Source organism: Lepidochelys kempii, chromosome 1 (genome assembly GCF_965140285.1).
Source record: "Lepidochelys kempii isolate rLepKem1 chromosome 1, rLepKem1.hap1, whole genome shotgun sequence".
In the NCBI taxonomy this organism is placed as follows: Eukaryota; Metazoa; Chordata; order Testudines; family Cheloniidae; genus Lepidochelys; species Lepidochelys kempii.
This window is the reverse complement of record NC_136380.1, coordinates 3,809,792-3,825,514: the sequence shown is the minus strand read 5'-3', so window position 1 is coordinate 3,825,514 and position 15,723 is coordinate 3,809,792. Positions and strand designations below refer to the sequence as shown.

At 48.8% G+C, this 15,723-nt stretch overlaps 1 protein-coding gene across 1 annotated transcript; it reads left to right on the top strand.

The window, feature by feature from the left end:
- Nucleotides 1-507: 507 nt before the first annotated feature.
- Nucleotides 508-2,182, top strand: LOC140915017 (olfactory receptor 52N4). Its single transcript, XM_073354342.1, has 2 exons — nucleotides 508-553; nucleotides 1,212-2,182. Exon 2 carries the CDS (start codon nucleotides 1,256-1,258, stop codon nucleotides 2,180-2,182), a length of 927 nt encoding a protein of 308 aa, XP_073210443.1. The 5' UTR covers nucleotides 508-553; nucleotides 1,212-1,255.
- The last annotated feature ends 13,541 nt before the right edge of the window (nucleotides 2,183-15,723 follow it).

The window sequence follows — 15,723 nt, the reverse complement described above, 5'->3', positions numbered from 1 at the left end:
GGATGGGGGGATGACCTAACCATCATGAGGGTGTCACCCTTATGCCTAACAGCTAGATGGGCTTGTTCCCTAAAACAAGTGGGTGTATAGGTTTTCCAAAATATTTATTTAGCTGTAACTATTGTAACTGGATAGCCTTACTATCCATGTATATCTCCAAACCTTTGCAGATTCTTGCTTAGCTCATGGCCTCAATTACCTCCTGTGGCAACGAGTTCCTCAGTCTAATTAAGCATTGAGTGAGGAAAGCATTCTTTATCAGTTTTGAATTTGCCATGTTTCAGTTTATTTGAATGTCATCTTGATCTTGTTTTATGAGACAGCGAGAACACATTCTCCATCTATTCGCTACCAGTAATTTGTAGATTTTTCTCATATCACCTCTTATTCATCTCCTTTGTAAGGTAACAGTCCCAGTCTTTTCAACTTTTCTCTTTGTGAGAGTTTCCCCAGGCCCTTGTTCATTCTCATTTCCCTTGCCAGAACCCTTCTTGTTCTGCAATATCCTGTGTGAGAAGGGTGCCCAGTACTACACAGAGGAGTCTAGAAGAGGGTGAAGCATTGATTGATTGACTGACTGGGAGGGAGAGTTAGCTCAGTGGTTTGAGCATTGGCCTGCTAAACCCAGGGTTGTAAATTCAATCCTTGAGGGGGACATTTAGGGATCTAGGGCAAAAATTGGGGATTGGTCCTGCTTTGAGCAGGGGGTTGGAATAGATGACCTCCTGAGGTCCCTTCTAACCCTGATATTCTATGACTGATCTCATGGCATTGTATTTTCTGTATGATTGCCCATCCCACTCCTCCTGGATCCCAGTGTTTTCTTAGTTTCTGTCTGTGCTTGTACTGTAAGCAGGGTTTCCCAGAGCTGTGTACCATGATGCCCAGGACCCTGTCCTGAGTTCATACAGTGATATTAGACCCCTGTTAGGTTTTTGAGGAGTTCATGCTTTTCCCTCCAATGGGACTATATGTTGCAGTTATTGACATGGAAGTTCATCTCTCATCATGTTGCTCATTCACCTGGTTGGTTAGTTCCCTCTAAGGACTTCCCTGAACTTGATTGTGACGTAAATAATCTGGTGCCATCTGTAAATGTTGCCACCTCATTGCTCATGACCTTTCTAGATTGTTAATAAATATAAAATATTTACTGTACTATTTGTTATAAAGTGTGTAATTCCCCTCACTGTGCCTCTCTCCCTTCGCAGACACCTTGAACATTTCTGAGCCTGATCGACGCATTGACCATCTCATGGCAGCTTTCAACTTCACCCCTTCTGACCCTTCAACATTCATCCTAATTGGCATCCCTGGCCTGGAAGCTGCCCATGTCCTGATTTCCATCCCTTTGTCTATGTTCTACATTATTGGACTGTTGGGAAATTTCATGGTTTTGTTTGTTGTACTCAAAGAGCAGACCCTGCACAAGCCGATGTACCTGCTGCTCTCCCTGCTGGCCGTCACTGAAATCAGCACATCTACCTCCATTGTGCCAAAGGCACTGTGTATATTTTGGTTCAATTTGAAAGGCATTACTGTGGGTGGCTGCCTCACCCAAATGTTCTTTCTTCATGCAGGTTCTATGATGCACTCAGCTGTCCTCATGACAATGGCGTTGGATCGCTATGTTGCCATATGTAACCCTCTGCGATACGCCACCATCCTCACCAATGCACGCATAGCTAAGCTAGGGCTAGTGGCTTTGGTAAGAGCTGTTCTCTTCACTCTGCCCCTGCCCCTGCTCCTGAGCAGGCAGCCATTCTGTGCCAACCGCATTATCCCCCACACGTACTGTGAGCACATGGCTGTGGCAAAGATGTCGTGTGGGGATATCGCAGTCAACAGGATGTATGGCTTGATGATGGCATTAGTCACCTGGTCAGACCTGACGCTCATTGCCCTCTCCTATGGTCTGATCATCAGGGCTGTCCTCAGAATCTCCTCCAAGAAAACCCACCAGAAAGCCCTCAACACCTGCACAGCCCACATCTGTGTGATGTTGACGTCTTATCCTCTCTTCCTCTTCTCCACTCTGGCACACCGGTTCGGTCAAGGCATCACTCCCCATGTTCACATCATCTTCGCAAACCTCTTCTTCCTCATCCCCCCCATGCTCAACCCTATCATTTATGGGGTCAAATCCAAAGAGCTTTGTGACAAAGTGGTCAAATACACTTGAAGAATGTGATCTCCTGGGGCCACTGACTTTCAACCTGCGTGACAAGAGGGGGAAAGGATATCTCTTCATTAATCAAGGGTGCTCTGCCCCAGTTTGGCTGAATTCAGCATTACAGAAGTTCACAGTATGAAAACTTCCACACATCTAACATCTTATCACTACATCACCAAGAACTACTCTCTCCATTGACAAAGCCCTGGCTGGGATGATTTAATTGGGGATCGGTCCTGCTTTGAGCAGGGGGTTGGACTAGATGACCTCCTGAGGTCCCTTCCAACCCTGATATTCTATGATTCTATGATTCATTGCTGAGTTCCCTCTCTCTGACCATCACCTGATCTCTTTCAGTGTCACCCACCAGCACCCACCTCCACACACCCTGTCACTCGGCCTTTCCATGACTTCCAGAATTCAGATGTGTTTAGAGCAGTGGTTCTCAAACCATGGGAGGTGTGGGAATGTGTAAAGGGAGGGGCAAGCTGTGTGTGTGGTTTTTTTTTTAAGAACTCTGGATGTCAGCCCTCAGGGAGCTGGGGCTCCTGCAGAACAGCCAAAAGGCCATGTTTGCATTGCAGAAGCTGCTCCTGGTAGCAAAATTGGATGGATGCTTTTTCTGCCGCTACACCGGCAACCCCCCAGAACTCAAATCAGGCTGGTGCCCTGCAAGCCTCACTAGGTGCCTCCATCCAGCCAGTTCCTCTCCAAGCTGTACCCAGAGACCCCCCTTCACACGCAATACCAGGTTTACGATGGTGCCATCATGCTGGGCCCAAACTTGGCGGGAAACCATAACGACTACATATAAGTGTACAAATCGCTATGTATTTCAATAGAGAACGTGTGTCCGTATGAAGAATGAGGTGCTTGTGACAGAGAGCTCAGCAAGAAAGACTGAGTCAGCACCTGTTCACAGAGGCTCCAAACAAGCATGGCAGAATGGAGCTGAATACGAGGATCTGTGCTTAATTTATTGCTGGGGCAGAAAGGCTAAATAAGCCATTAGGCAGAGCCCACAGATAGGCACAGGGAGGAAGTGAAAAGGAGGGGAAGCAGGCAGCAGGGGGAGAGAGAGATTGCTCTCCTGATTGTTACAGGAGCTGTATATGTCACGAAGGAGGTGGGAATCCGTTTGTATATTAACTGCACAAGGTGTTGGATGAGCACAAGGGTCTCTGTGTAGTTTGTAGACTGGGACACAGACAGGAGCCAGGAGGCCCTGATAAAATATATACGAACATTTTCAAACAGCTTGTTTTTCCTGTAAGTGCCATATAATCAGGTTGTCGTGGTTTTATTTCCGCCCTGCCGCCACTGACAGTGAAGCGCATGGCGTCACACGGTCAGTGGTGCAGGTGCGTATGTACGCACTGCAGTCTACCGCAGGCACGGATGAGCCGCAGAGCGGGAGACTATAAACATCGGCGAATCATCAGTAGTGGGGGGAGAGAGCTCAGTGGTTTGAGCATTGGTCTGCTAAACTAAGGGTTGTCAGTTCAATCCTTGAGGGGGCCATTTAGGGATCTGGGACAAAGCAGGTTGGACTAGATGATCTCTTTATTTGTAGGGGGGAGGGATAGCTCAGTGGTTTGAGCATTGGACTGCTAAAGCCAGGGTTGTGAGTTCAATCCTTGAGGGGGCCATTTAGGCATTTGGGGCAAAAATTGGGGATTGGTCCTGCTTTGAGCAGGGGGTTGGACTAGATGACCTCCTGAGGTCTCTTCCAATCCTGATATTCTATGAATGAATAAACAAGTCCAAGTGACAAAGAAAATAATGATGAAAAAACATTTAAGTGGTGCTCAAAAACAGAGATGTAAAGCAGACGTTGAAAAGCAGAATGCAAAACTGAGCCATTTAAGCAGTTGCTTTATTAATAACAATGTAGAGACTCCCATTAATTATACTCATACTACTAGTAATGATGATGGGTATGTAATTGAGGATACTTGTACCGTGCTGGGTCCAGCCTACATCTGGGGAGTCAGTTACTGATGGGGATGAGGAATTTTACCCTAGCGTATATCGATATCATCTGTGTCATTAGCCAGACCTGGGAGGACCATGTGTCCCAGGTGAAGAGGGGGCTGAGTCACCTCCAGGATGCAGGGCTGATTGCAAAAGCTGGGACGTGCAAGAAGCGGGTGGCAGAGGTGCCCTACCTGGGCCCCAAGATGGGGAGCGGCTGCCTGAAGCCAGAGTCGGTCAAGGTGGAGGCAATCAGAGATTGGCCCGCTCCCCAGACTAAAACAGGCCCAGGTGTTTATTGGGATGGTTTGTGCCCCACTTTAGTGCCATATCTGCCACCATCACTGAGCTATGCAAGAAGGGGAAGCCAGACAAGGTGGTCTGGACCAGGCCGTGCCAGAGGGCTTTCTGTTTGCTGAAGGAGGATCTCGTCAAGGCCGATTTGCTGGTAAACCCAGATTCTCACAAACCCTATACGGTGTTCACTGATGCCTCAGACAGCTGGGGAGACATCCCATCGTGTGCCTGGGCAGGAAGCTGCTCCTCCAGGAGCAGAACTACATGGCCATAGAGAAGGAATGCCTGGCCATGGGATCTAATTGGGTGGCATTTCACTGTGTACACTGACCACTCACTCCTGCTGTGGCTGCACCAGATGAAAGGGGCCAATGCCAAGCCCCTGAGGTGGAGTTTGACCTACCAGGATTATGATGTGGAGGTGGTCCATGGTAAGGGGAGTACAAATGTTATAGCCGATGCTTTGTCCCAGAGTGCGGGGAGGCTGATCTTCCCCATATCACTGGCTAAAGTGACCCCACTCAGTTAGGTCTTGAAGGGGGAGGGATGTGACAAAGTGGTGTTTTCTCTTGTTATGTTGTATGTGAGCCTTACTGTTTTGCATGAATACTGTTTGTGCCTCAGTTTCCCTGTGTATTGCACCGCTGCCAAGGTAGTGGGAATAAGAGTGTGAGACTTTTGCTGAGACCCTTTGGGGCAGATGAGGAGGCTCCAGCTGCCTGTGCATAAGTGATAGCCGACGCCCTTCATAACCCGAGACCCAGGAGGAGGATGCGACCAGGTGACACTTTGCCCAGCTTCCAGTGACCGGACCTCCAACACACCCCTTTCCCCTCCTCCTGGTCTTTGTCTCGCTTCCAGGGAAGTCTCCTGTATGGGACTCGGACAGAGGAGTCCAGGGCATCTGGCCCAGGATCCCCCCCAAAACGGACTTTGCTAAAAGTCACTGATTTCTATGCTAACAAGCTCTTTTTTACGCTGTGTTCTTGTTGACTAATAAACCTTCTGTTTTACAATGCTGGCTCAGTCATGGCTGACTGCAAAGTGGTGCAGGGCCCCCTGGCTTCCCCAGGGGTCCAATCCAGGTGGGCCCACCGACCCGCCAAGGGGAAGTGTAGGGTGTGAACAGGGATGCTGAATACTCCGAGGTCAGACCAGGAAGGCCATAGCCAAGGGGGCTTTTTGCCCTGGACAGCCTGAGGGAAGTCACACTACACCAGAGTCCTGGCTGTCTTCATACAGAGCGGTCGCAGAGAACTGGACCTGTGAATCCGTGACAAAAGGATCAAAAATGCTTTATGTGCTACAATGGTTCAAGAAAGATAGAATCATAGAATCATAGAATATCAGGGTTGGAAGGGACCCCAGAAGGTCATCTAGTCCAACCCCCTGCTCGAAGCAGGACCAATTCCCAGTTAAATCATCCCAGCCAGGGCTTTGTCAAGCCTGACCTTAAAAACCTCTAAGGAAGGAGATTCTACCACCTCCCTAGGTAACGCATTCCAGTGTTTCACCACCCTCTTAGTGAAAAAGTTTTTCCTAATATCCAATCTAAACCTCCCCCACTGAAAATGGAGACCATTACTCCTCGTTCTGTCATCTGCTACCATTGAGAACAGTCTAGAGCCATCCTCTTTGGAACCCCCTTTCAGGTAGTTGAAAGCAGCTATCAAATCCCCCCTCATTCTTCTCTTCTGCAGGCTAAACAATCCCAGCTCCCTCAGCCTCTCCTCATAACTCATGTGTTCCAGACCCCTAATCATTTTTGTTGCCCTTCGCTGGACTCTCTCCAATTTATCCACCTCCTTCTTGTAGTGTGGGGTCCAAAACTGGACACAGTACTCCAGATGAAGCCTCACCAATGTCGAATAGAGGGGAACAATCACATCCCTCGATCTGCTCGCTATGCACCTACTTATACATCCCAAAATGCCATTGGCCTTCTTGGCAACAAGGGCACACTGCTGACTCATATCCAGCTTCTCGTCCACTGTCACCCCTAGGTCCTTTTCCGCAGAACTGCTGCCTAGCCATTCGGTCCCTAGTCTGTAGCGGTGCATGGGATTCTTCCGTCCTAAGTGCAGGACTCTGCACTTATCTTTATTGAACCTCATCAGATTTCTTTTGGCCCAATCCTCCAATTTGTCTAGGTCCTTCTGTATCCTATCCCTCCCCTCCAGCATATCTACCACTCCTCCCAGTTTAGTATCATCCGCAAATTTGCTGAGAGTGCAATCCACACCATCCTCCAGATCATTTATGAAGATATTGAACAAAACCGGCCCCAGGACCAACCCTTGGGGCACTCCACTTGATACCGGCTGCCAACTAGACATGGAGCCATTGATCACTACCTGTTGAGCCCGACAATCTAGCCAGCTTTCTACCCACCTTATAGTGCATTCATCCAGCCCATACTTCCTTAACTTGCTGACAAGAATACTGTGGGAGACCGTGTCAAAAGCTTTGCTAAAGTCAAGAAACAATACATCCACTGCTTTCCCTTCATCCACAGAACCAGTAATCTCATCATAAAAGGCAATTAGATTAGTCAGGCATGACCTTCCCTTGGTGAATCCATGCTGGCTGTTCCTGATCACTTTCCTCTCATGCAAGTGCTTCAGGATTGATTCTTTGAGGACCTGCTCCATGATTTTTCCAGGGACTGAGGTGAGGCTGACTGGCCTGTAGTTCCCAGGATCCTCCTTCTTCCCTTTTTTTAAAGATGGGCACTACATTAGCCTTTTTCCAGTCATCTGGGACTTCCCCCATTCACCATGAGTTTTCAAAGATAATGGCCAATGGCTCTGCAATCACAGCTGCCAATTCCCTCAGCACTCTCGGATGCAACTCGTCCGGCCCCATGGACTTGTGCACATCCAGCTTTTCTAAATAGTCCCTAACCACCTCTATCTCCACAGAGGGCTGGCCATCTCTTCCCCATTTTGTGATGCCCAGCGCAGCAGTCTGGGAGCTGACCTTGTTAGTGAAAACAGAGGCAAAAAAAGCATTGAGTACATTAGCTTTTTCCACATCCTCTGTCACTAGGTTGCCTCCCTCATTCAGTAAGGGGCCCACACTTTCCTTGGCTTTCTTCTTGTTGCTAACATACCTGAAGAAACCCTTCTTGTTACTCTTAACATCTCTGGCTAGCTGCAGCTCCAGGTGCGATTTGGCCCTCCTGATATCATTCCTACATGCCCAAGCAATATTTTTATACTCTTCCCTGGTCATATGTCCAACCTTACACTTCTTGTAAGCTTCTTTTTTATGTTTAAGATCCGCTAGGATTTCACCATTAAGCCAAGCTGTTCGCCTGCCATATTTACTATTCTTTCGACTCATTGGGATGGTTTGTTCCTGTAACCTCAACAGGGATTCCTTGAAATACAGCCAGCTCTCCTGGACTCCTTTCCCCTTCAAGTTAGTCCCCCAGGGGATCCTGGCCATCCGTTCCCTGAGGGAGTCGAAGTCTGCTTTTCTGAAGTCCAGGGTCCGTATCCTGCTGCTTACCTTTCTTCCCTGCGTCAGGATCCTGAACTCAACCATCTCATGGTCACTGCCTCCCAGATTCCCATCCCCTTTTGCTTCCCCCACTAATTCTACTCGGTTTGTGAGCAGCAGGTCAAGAAAAGCGCCCCCCCTAGTTGGCTCCTCTAGCACTTGCGCCAGGAAATTGTCCCCTACGCTTTCCAAAAACTTCCTGGATTGTCTATGCACCGCTGTATTGCTCTCCCAGCAGTTATCAGGAAAATTAAAGTCACCCATGAGAATCAGGGCATGCGATCTAGTAGCTTCCGTGAGCTGCCGGAAGATAGCCTCATCTACCTCATCCCCCTGGTCCGGTGGTCTATAGCAGACTCCCACCACTACATCACTCTTGTTGCACACACTTCTAAACTTAATCCAGAGACACTCAGGTTTTTCTGCAGTTTCGTACCGGAGCTCTGAGCAGTCATACTGATCCCTTACATACAGGGCTACTCCCCCACCTTTTCTGCCCTGCCTGTCCTTCCTGAACAGTTTATAACCATCCATGACAGTACTCCAGTCATGTGAGTTATCCCACCAAGTCTCTGTTATTCCGATCACGTCATAGTTCCTTGACATCACCAGGACCTCCAGTTCTCCCTGCTTGTTTCCAAGGCTTTGTGCATTTGTATATAAGCACTTGAGATAACCTGTTGATCGCCCCTCATTCCCAGTATGAGGCAGGAGCCCTCCCCTCACAGACATTCCTGCCTGTGCTTCCTCCCGGTATCCCGCTTTCCCACTTACCTCAGGGCTTTGGTCTCCTTCCCCCAGTGAACCTAGTTTAAAGCCCTCCTCACTAGGTTAGCCAGCCTGCTGGCAAAGATGCTCTTCCCTCTCTTCGTAAGATGGAGCCCGTCTCTGCCCAGCACTCCTCCTTCATGGAACACCATCCCATGGTCAAAGAATCCAAAGCCTTCTCTCCGACACCACCTGCGTAGCCATTTGTTGACTTCCACGATTCGACGGTCCCTACCTAGGCCTTTTCCTTCCACGAGGAGGATGGACGAGAACACCACTTGAGCCTCCAACTCCTTTATCCTTCTTCCTAGAGCCACATAGTCCGCAGTGATCCGCTCAAGGTCATTCTTGGCAGTATCATTGGTGCCCACGTGGAGAAGCAGGAAGGGGTAGCGATCCGAGGGCTTGATGAGTCTCGGCAGTCTCTCCGTCACATCGCGAATCTTAGCCCCTGGCAAGCAGCAGACTTCTCGGTTTTCCCGGTCAGGGCGGCAGATAGATGACTCAGATGTAGCAGTCTTACTCGGTTACCCATCGAATCTGAGACGGTGAAGGCTGTAGACTTCTCCAGTTTGATTGAAACGTTTGCGGCAGCAAAGGCATGCCAAAAATCCAAAGACATTTGTCATGTCTGTGACTAGAACCCTAGCTACACGCAGCGGATTGTTTGCATAAAAAATTCAAATTAATATTTGCTCTAATGTACAAATTACTTACCAGAAGTCAGATGAGTATGAATAATGCTGTAAATAAAATGTATTTATTTTTATTTTTAAAATGTTTTAAAAACAGTTTTGAACTATCATGGCTTGAATTAAATTTTTGTATGAAATTGGGGCAGTTTTACCTGAGAAATGTAAAGGGTAAGACACGGGGAAGGTTCCATTTTAGTGGGAGCAGTAAGCGGTTAAACATAGAAGAGAAAAGCCAAGAAAGAGAACCACTGAGATGATGATACCCAGGATGATCTGAAAGGAGCGGACAGTTACGTTTTCAGCTATCTCCACCATGGAGAAAAATATCAAGGAGCGTGTCCCTTTCAATGTACCCTGGCAAATGCTATCAGAGGAGGGAGGCGTAAACAGTCACGAGGAAGCCTGTTAAATCAGACCATGGGCCATTTAATTTTTAGAAAGCTCAGTACAGCTACTCTAGCTTTAAAAGTTCCCTGAAGGTACATAGAAAGATTGAAACTGAATTCTAAGCAGGAAGGGAAAGAAACAATATGCCTCTGTTAATAACTAAAATGGGGCAAAGTGGGGGTGGGACATAATTGGGACTTAAGGAAGGACATGAAAAATCACTGCTACTCTGGATCCTACTTAGGTTTTGTCACAGATAAGTTACTGTAGGATTTAAGGAAAAGCCATTCTACAATTTCAAAACACAGGAGCCAGCAACACTAGCCCAGCTCAGTATCATTGTCACCCTTGTCAAGTTCTGCTGGAAGTCTCTCCTTGTGACTGGGTGGACCAGGTCCCGAGGCCCGCTGCTGCAGGCCTCGCAGTCCTACCACATCCTGCCCCAGAAAGAGTAGTAAAAGTGAATCTTCCAGGCTGCCAAAGTGGCTGTGAGGAATACTGCCAATCAGAGAGAGGCTGCAGGGAGCAGCCAATCAGAACGTGGCAGGCCCAGCTAAAAGGAACTGCAGTACCTGAGACGAGTCACTTGCTGTTTGGAAGCAGAGGAGCAAGGATGGTGCTCCTGGCTGGCTGAAGTTCGCAGGGACAGAGCAGTTGCTGGCAGGGATTGGGGGAGCAAGAAGGAGCTCCTGACTGGCAGCTGTTGGAAGTTACTTTGCCTTTTACAATGGCACCAGTAGGAGCATGTACCTGGTGCACAGTGAAACCAGAAAGTGGAGTTATTAGACTAATATATCATGATTCACAGTCATGTAATGGACATGAGTAGGGCCGTGTGAAAGATGGATAAATGTGCGTTCAAAATCAACACTGGGAAATCTTCAGGAACCCAAAGTGCTTCAGCAAATATGGTAGAATCTATGGCAACAGTGGACAATCAGAGTGCTGAATTGGCTAACGGTAGTTGTGATACCAACGAGAGTAAACAAAACACAAAAAACAAGGCAAAGGGAGATCTTTTCAAGAGAGCTGAGGGGTGCAGTATAAATAGATAGCTTCTAGTAGTGCGAAGGATTGTGTTCTCTGCTCTGTATGCTCCAGAGCAGCTGCGGCTGGATATCTTCTCCCATCTACAAGTAGAGACAAAGAATCATTCGTAGCTTTTGTGAATAACAGGTCTTGATCATGGAACAAAGCATTAGAAACATTTTCATCCCATGAAAAGTCTTCTGTACACCGAGCTGCTGCTCAGGGTGTATCTGCATCAAACAAAGGAGAACATATCAGAAGTTTTATGGCGGCCGGCAAAGAATGTGATATGCAGCATGCAAGGATTTCATTGCTGAAAATTATAACATCATTGCAGCTTTTAGCAGCACCGGGAGTGGCCTTTCATGGACATAAAGATGAAAATTCAAATTTTGTTCAATTGCTACGTATGCATGACGAGGAAGCACCCAAGCTTAAGAGATGGCTGCAGCGAACGTCATATAAATGGATGTCTCATGAAATCATCAAAGAAATGCTCCCCCTGATGTCAAATGATGTGCTGTGAAAGCTATGCATGTTTGTACAGGAAAGTCTTTACTAGGCACTTAGATGGATACTTGCTCTTTAACAGAATTGTTTGCTGTGTTGTCAGTTATGTTTCAGGATTGTTTAAAATGATTTTTCTGTTGATGAGCTTTCGGGGGGGGGGGGATTTTACAAGACACCTCTGATTGATGCCAATATGCTCTTTACTATAGTGAAGGTGGCACTGCTCCGGGTCAGTCTGGACATTAGAAAATGCTGAGGTCAGTGTTACGATGGGGCCATGAACGTCAGCTGTGTACTGCCTGGCATCCAAGCTAGGGTCAAGCATGAAGAACCCAAGGCTGTGCACGTACACTTTATGGCGCACGCATTAAACCTGGTTGTGCAAGAAATGACGCAACAAATACAGCCTGCTCGGAACGTCTTATCTCTAACGCGTGAGTTGATCGTTTTAATCCGCTCTCCCAAAAAGATGGCCAGCTCTGAGACCTTACACGAAGCGGAAGCTCCTGCTGCTCAATGTCTATGCCCTTTCTGTTCCACGAGGTGATGTCCACGTGCTACATCCCTGAGATGAGTGGCTTCGATCTACAGTATGCTGCTGTCGACCGCAATAATTCCTCTGATACTGGAACACCCAGATTTGTTACTCACACTTTGTACGTCTGAGACATTTTTCAACCTGCAACTCGTTCTACTTATTCTTGAGCAAGTAAAATTGGTTGACACGTGTCTCCAAAAGACCAGCCTGCATTTGCAGGAAGCAAAGAGAACGATTTCATGTCTCGAAATCCAGCTGATTGAGAAACAATGGCTTTGAGCATCTGTGGAAAGAAGTTTCTGCAAAGGCTGAGCAGCTGGATCTTGAGGAGCCCCGCCCGCCTGGCGGAAGGAAGGAAGGAATCAACGTGAACTGATGAAGGAAGCAGTGTCTATGCTCTAGCTACACCTATGTGTGTGCATCAAAAAGCATTCACCAAAGTTTTTGACCTTGCCACAAGGGGTCTTGACTTAAGATCGGAGTCTGAAGAGTGTAAATAAGCTGAACATATCCTTCCCTCCTAACTGGCAGAGACCCCCAAACCGAAAGTATCCATTGGCAAAAACAAACGTCAGCCCCTGTGGCTCTGCCCACCGTCGGTGCAGCCCCTGGCGGCCATTACAGGTGTGAGCGCCAAGTGAAGCTTCCCACGCTCAGTGCGCTGCTGCGGTCACTCTCCCGTGTAGAGTCTCTGACAGCGAGCGCAGGAGATGACGACGGGGAAGTCGGAGCAGCAGCTGTGGCTCCCGTGCTGGGCGGGCAGGGGAAATGCTGCCTGACCCAGGTTTATCCCACCTCAGTCCACACAACTACTGGGGAGAGAGGCCCGGCAATACCACACCCTGCACAGTGTCCAGCCCCGGCCAACCTAGCCTTGGCAGACTCCCCACAGGCAGGGGGCTGCCGCTCCAGTTACCCACAAGAGGGGCAGTGGGGATGGAGCTGGCATGGGCGGGGAGGCCCGGGGGGGGGGGGGTGTCAGTCACTGCTCTGTCTGCTCCCTGAGCCCAGCAGCCTGATATCATCTCAATTGGGAGAGACAGACACTCACCCAGGCACCAGGAACCAGTGCCAGAGCAGGGTCTCTGGGATGGGATCGGCGTCCTGAAGAGATGCAGCCAGACAGCCTGAGATACCACCGCCTCCTCCCCGTCAGCAGGAGGGCCAGGAAACACAGGGTGCCGAGAATGCAGAGGGTGTGCGTGAAAAGTGCAGCTGGAAATCTCTTCCTTCAGCAGGGCGCCAGGGCTCAGGCAGCAATTCCAGCAGCGAGTGCCATTCTCTTAGACGAATCGTGGCCATTTTACACAGCGTTTGATGCCACTAACACACTGACATGAAGTTACTAAAGGAGATGTCCTCCAAGGCTTAAAGCAGCAGCATGTTCCAGATACAACCAGGCCATACGCCCACACACTGCCTGTCCCAGGGATGCTCCGTGTTCAGGTGGCTAAAACAGGGCACACCCCCTAAAGACAGCGGGGACTGGGGTAGGCATCGGGGCTCATGACGTACTCTCTGTGCCTGGTGGATACGAGGAAAGGAGGGCGGAGATAAGCCAGAAATGGATGATGCTGGAGTTTTCTAGGGCACCAGTCCATTGGTAGTTCTCAGCAGAGTGCGCCTGGCACCCAGGGGCCCTGCTACTGTGCCAGAAGCTGCCCATATAATGGAATAACTTCACCTTGGGTATGCATCTACACAACGGCTTCATAGTCTCACTGACACAGAGATGACAGGCAACAGACCAAGTGCAGGATTTCCCCAGGTGCTCTAAACAGAGAGACCGCTCACATAAGTTTCTAAGATCCTGGCCTACCAAAAGCAGTTGTACTCTTTGGGGACTGTTGGATGTGATCTGTAAAGTGTGACATTATTAGGCAAGTCTGTCTCGGTCAGATAATCCAGGTCAATAACGAATCTTTGCGAAGGGTTTGAAGTTGCTCAGCCTCCCAGAGGCATGGGGCAAAGTGTGGAATTGTTACAGTATAAAATTAAACTGCTTGATGCAGAGAAGGTAAAAGAGAGACAGAGAGAGAAATCCATGAAAGAAGAATTAACGTAAGGATTAGGGCTCTCCTTTAAGGCAGAGAGGAAAATGAACCCATTCCGTTTCTAAAGTCTGCCTTTGGTACCTTCGTAAAGATGGAGGTGACTCAGACACAGCTATTGAAAGAGCTCAGAGCATTTTATTCCCCCTCCCAAAACCAACATAGACATGATACGAGGATTACGGTTCTTTGAGCCAAGCGAGCAGATTTTGAGAAGAGCCAGAGAACACCGCAGTGAGTCTAGGAAGGCACAAAGTGCCGATCTTTCAGAGTGTAATAACAACAACTTCAAAGAGGAAGGAGCTGAATGAAGTTCCCTCCTACCTTAGGGGACCTTGTATTAGATATAGATGTGGGCGGGGGGACGCATCCTGTTTAGGCTCATGGTGAGTCATCAAAACGGCATAAGGGAGAACAGTGATGGGGTTAGAACCCTCACAAAACTAAATCTAATGGAAAGTCGCCCTGAACCCCAGGAGGAGTTACATGGATGCCATGAGCCAAAATACAGAGCAGCAAGCGGTTACATATAGAAGAAAAAGGCAATTAGGACAGGAAGAGAAAGAGATTCACTAGGATGCTCATGCCCAGGATCAATACAAAGGAACAGACTGATAAAGAAATGTTGAGCTATCTCCACCATGGAGAAAAATATCACAAAGTGTGTCTCATTGTGCACCTCCAAATGTGACTGGAGGAGGGAGGCGTAAACAGTCATGAGGAAACCTGTTAAATCAGTTCCTGGATCGTTTAATTTTTAGAGAGCTCAGTCCAGCTCTCTTAGCTTTAAATGTCCCGTTGAAGTTCACAGAAAGGGTCTTGCAGATTGGAAGTGAAGCGTAAGCAGGAAGGGAAAGAAACAACATGCCCGTGTTAATAACTAAATGGGGCCAAGCTGGGGTGGGCCATATTTGTAACTTCAGCGAGGACATGAAAGAAAAATCACGGCTGTGCTGGGTCCTTGTTAGGGTTCGTCAGAGGTGAAAGACTGTAGTATTTAAAGTAAAGCCATTCTCCAGTACCAAAGCAAAGGTGCCAGCAACACTAGACCAGCTCACAACCATTGTCACCCTGTTGCAGAAGTACTCCTTTTCTTATTGTCACCCTGGTCAGTCTCTACCAGAATTCTCCCCCGATGAACACTTCCATCTGCCGGGGCAGGGCAAAACGCTGAATACCCCAAAGGGAGAGAATTCCCCGGAGAATTCTGTCCCACATGCAGACCCTGGTGGCCATTACAAGCGTGAGGGCCGACTGAAGCTTTTCCCACGTTCAGTGCACGGCTGGGGTTACTCTCCCGTGTGGATTCTCTGATGGCTAGAGCAGGAGACGATGACTGGGGCATCGGAGGAGCAGCTGTGGATGCCCTGCTGGGTGGGCAGGGGCAAGGCTGCCTGGCACAGATTTATCCCCCCTCCTGTCTGCACAGATACCTGTGTGGGAGGTTCTGCAACACCACACACTGCACAGTGCCCAGCCACGGCCTCTCCAGCCTGGCAGCCTCCCCACAGGAAGGGGGCTGCAGCCCCAGTTACCCAGGAAGAGGAGCAGTGAGGTCTGTAGTCAATGAGCTGGCATGGTCTGGGGGGGAGGGGTGTCAGTCACTGTACTGTCTGCTCCCCAGGCCCATCGTCTCAAAGAGGAGAGACAGACAGTCACATGGACACCAGTAACTTGCGCCAGCCACCCACTGGGAAGATCACGGTCCCTGGGGTGGGATCGGTGTCATGATAAGAGGGAGCCAGACAGCACAAAGTGCCATCACCTCCTCCCCCTCAGCAGGTGGGCCAGGAAACA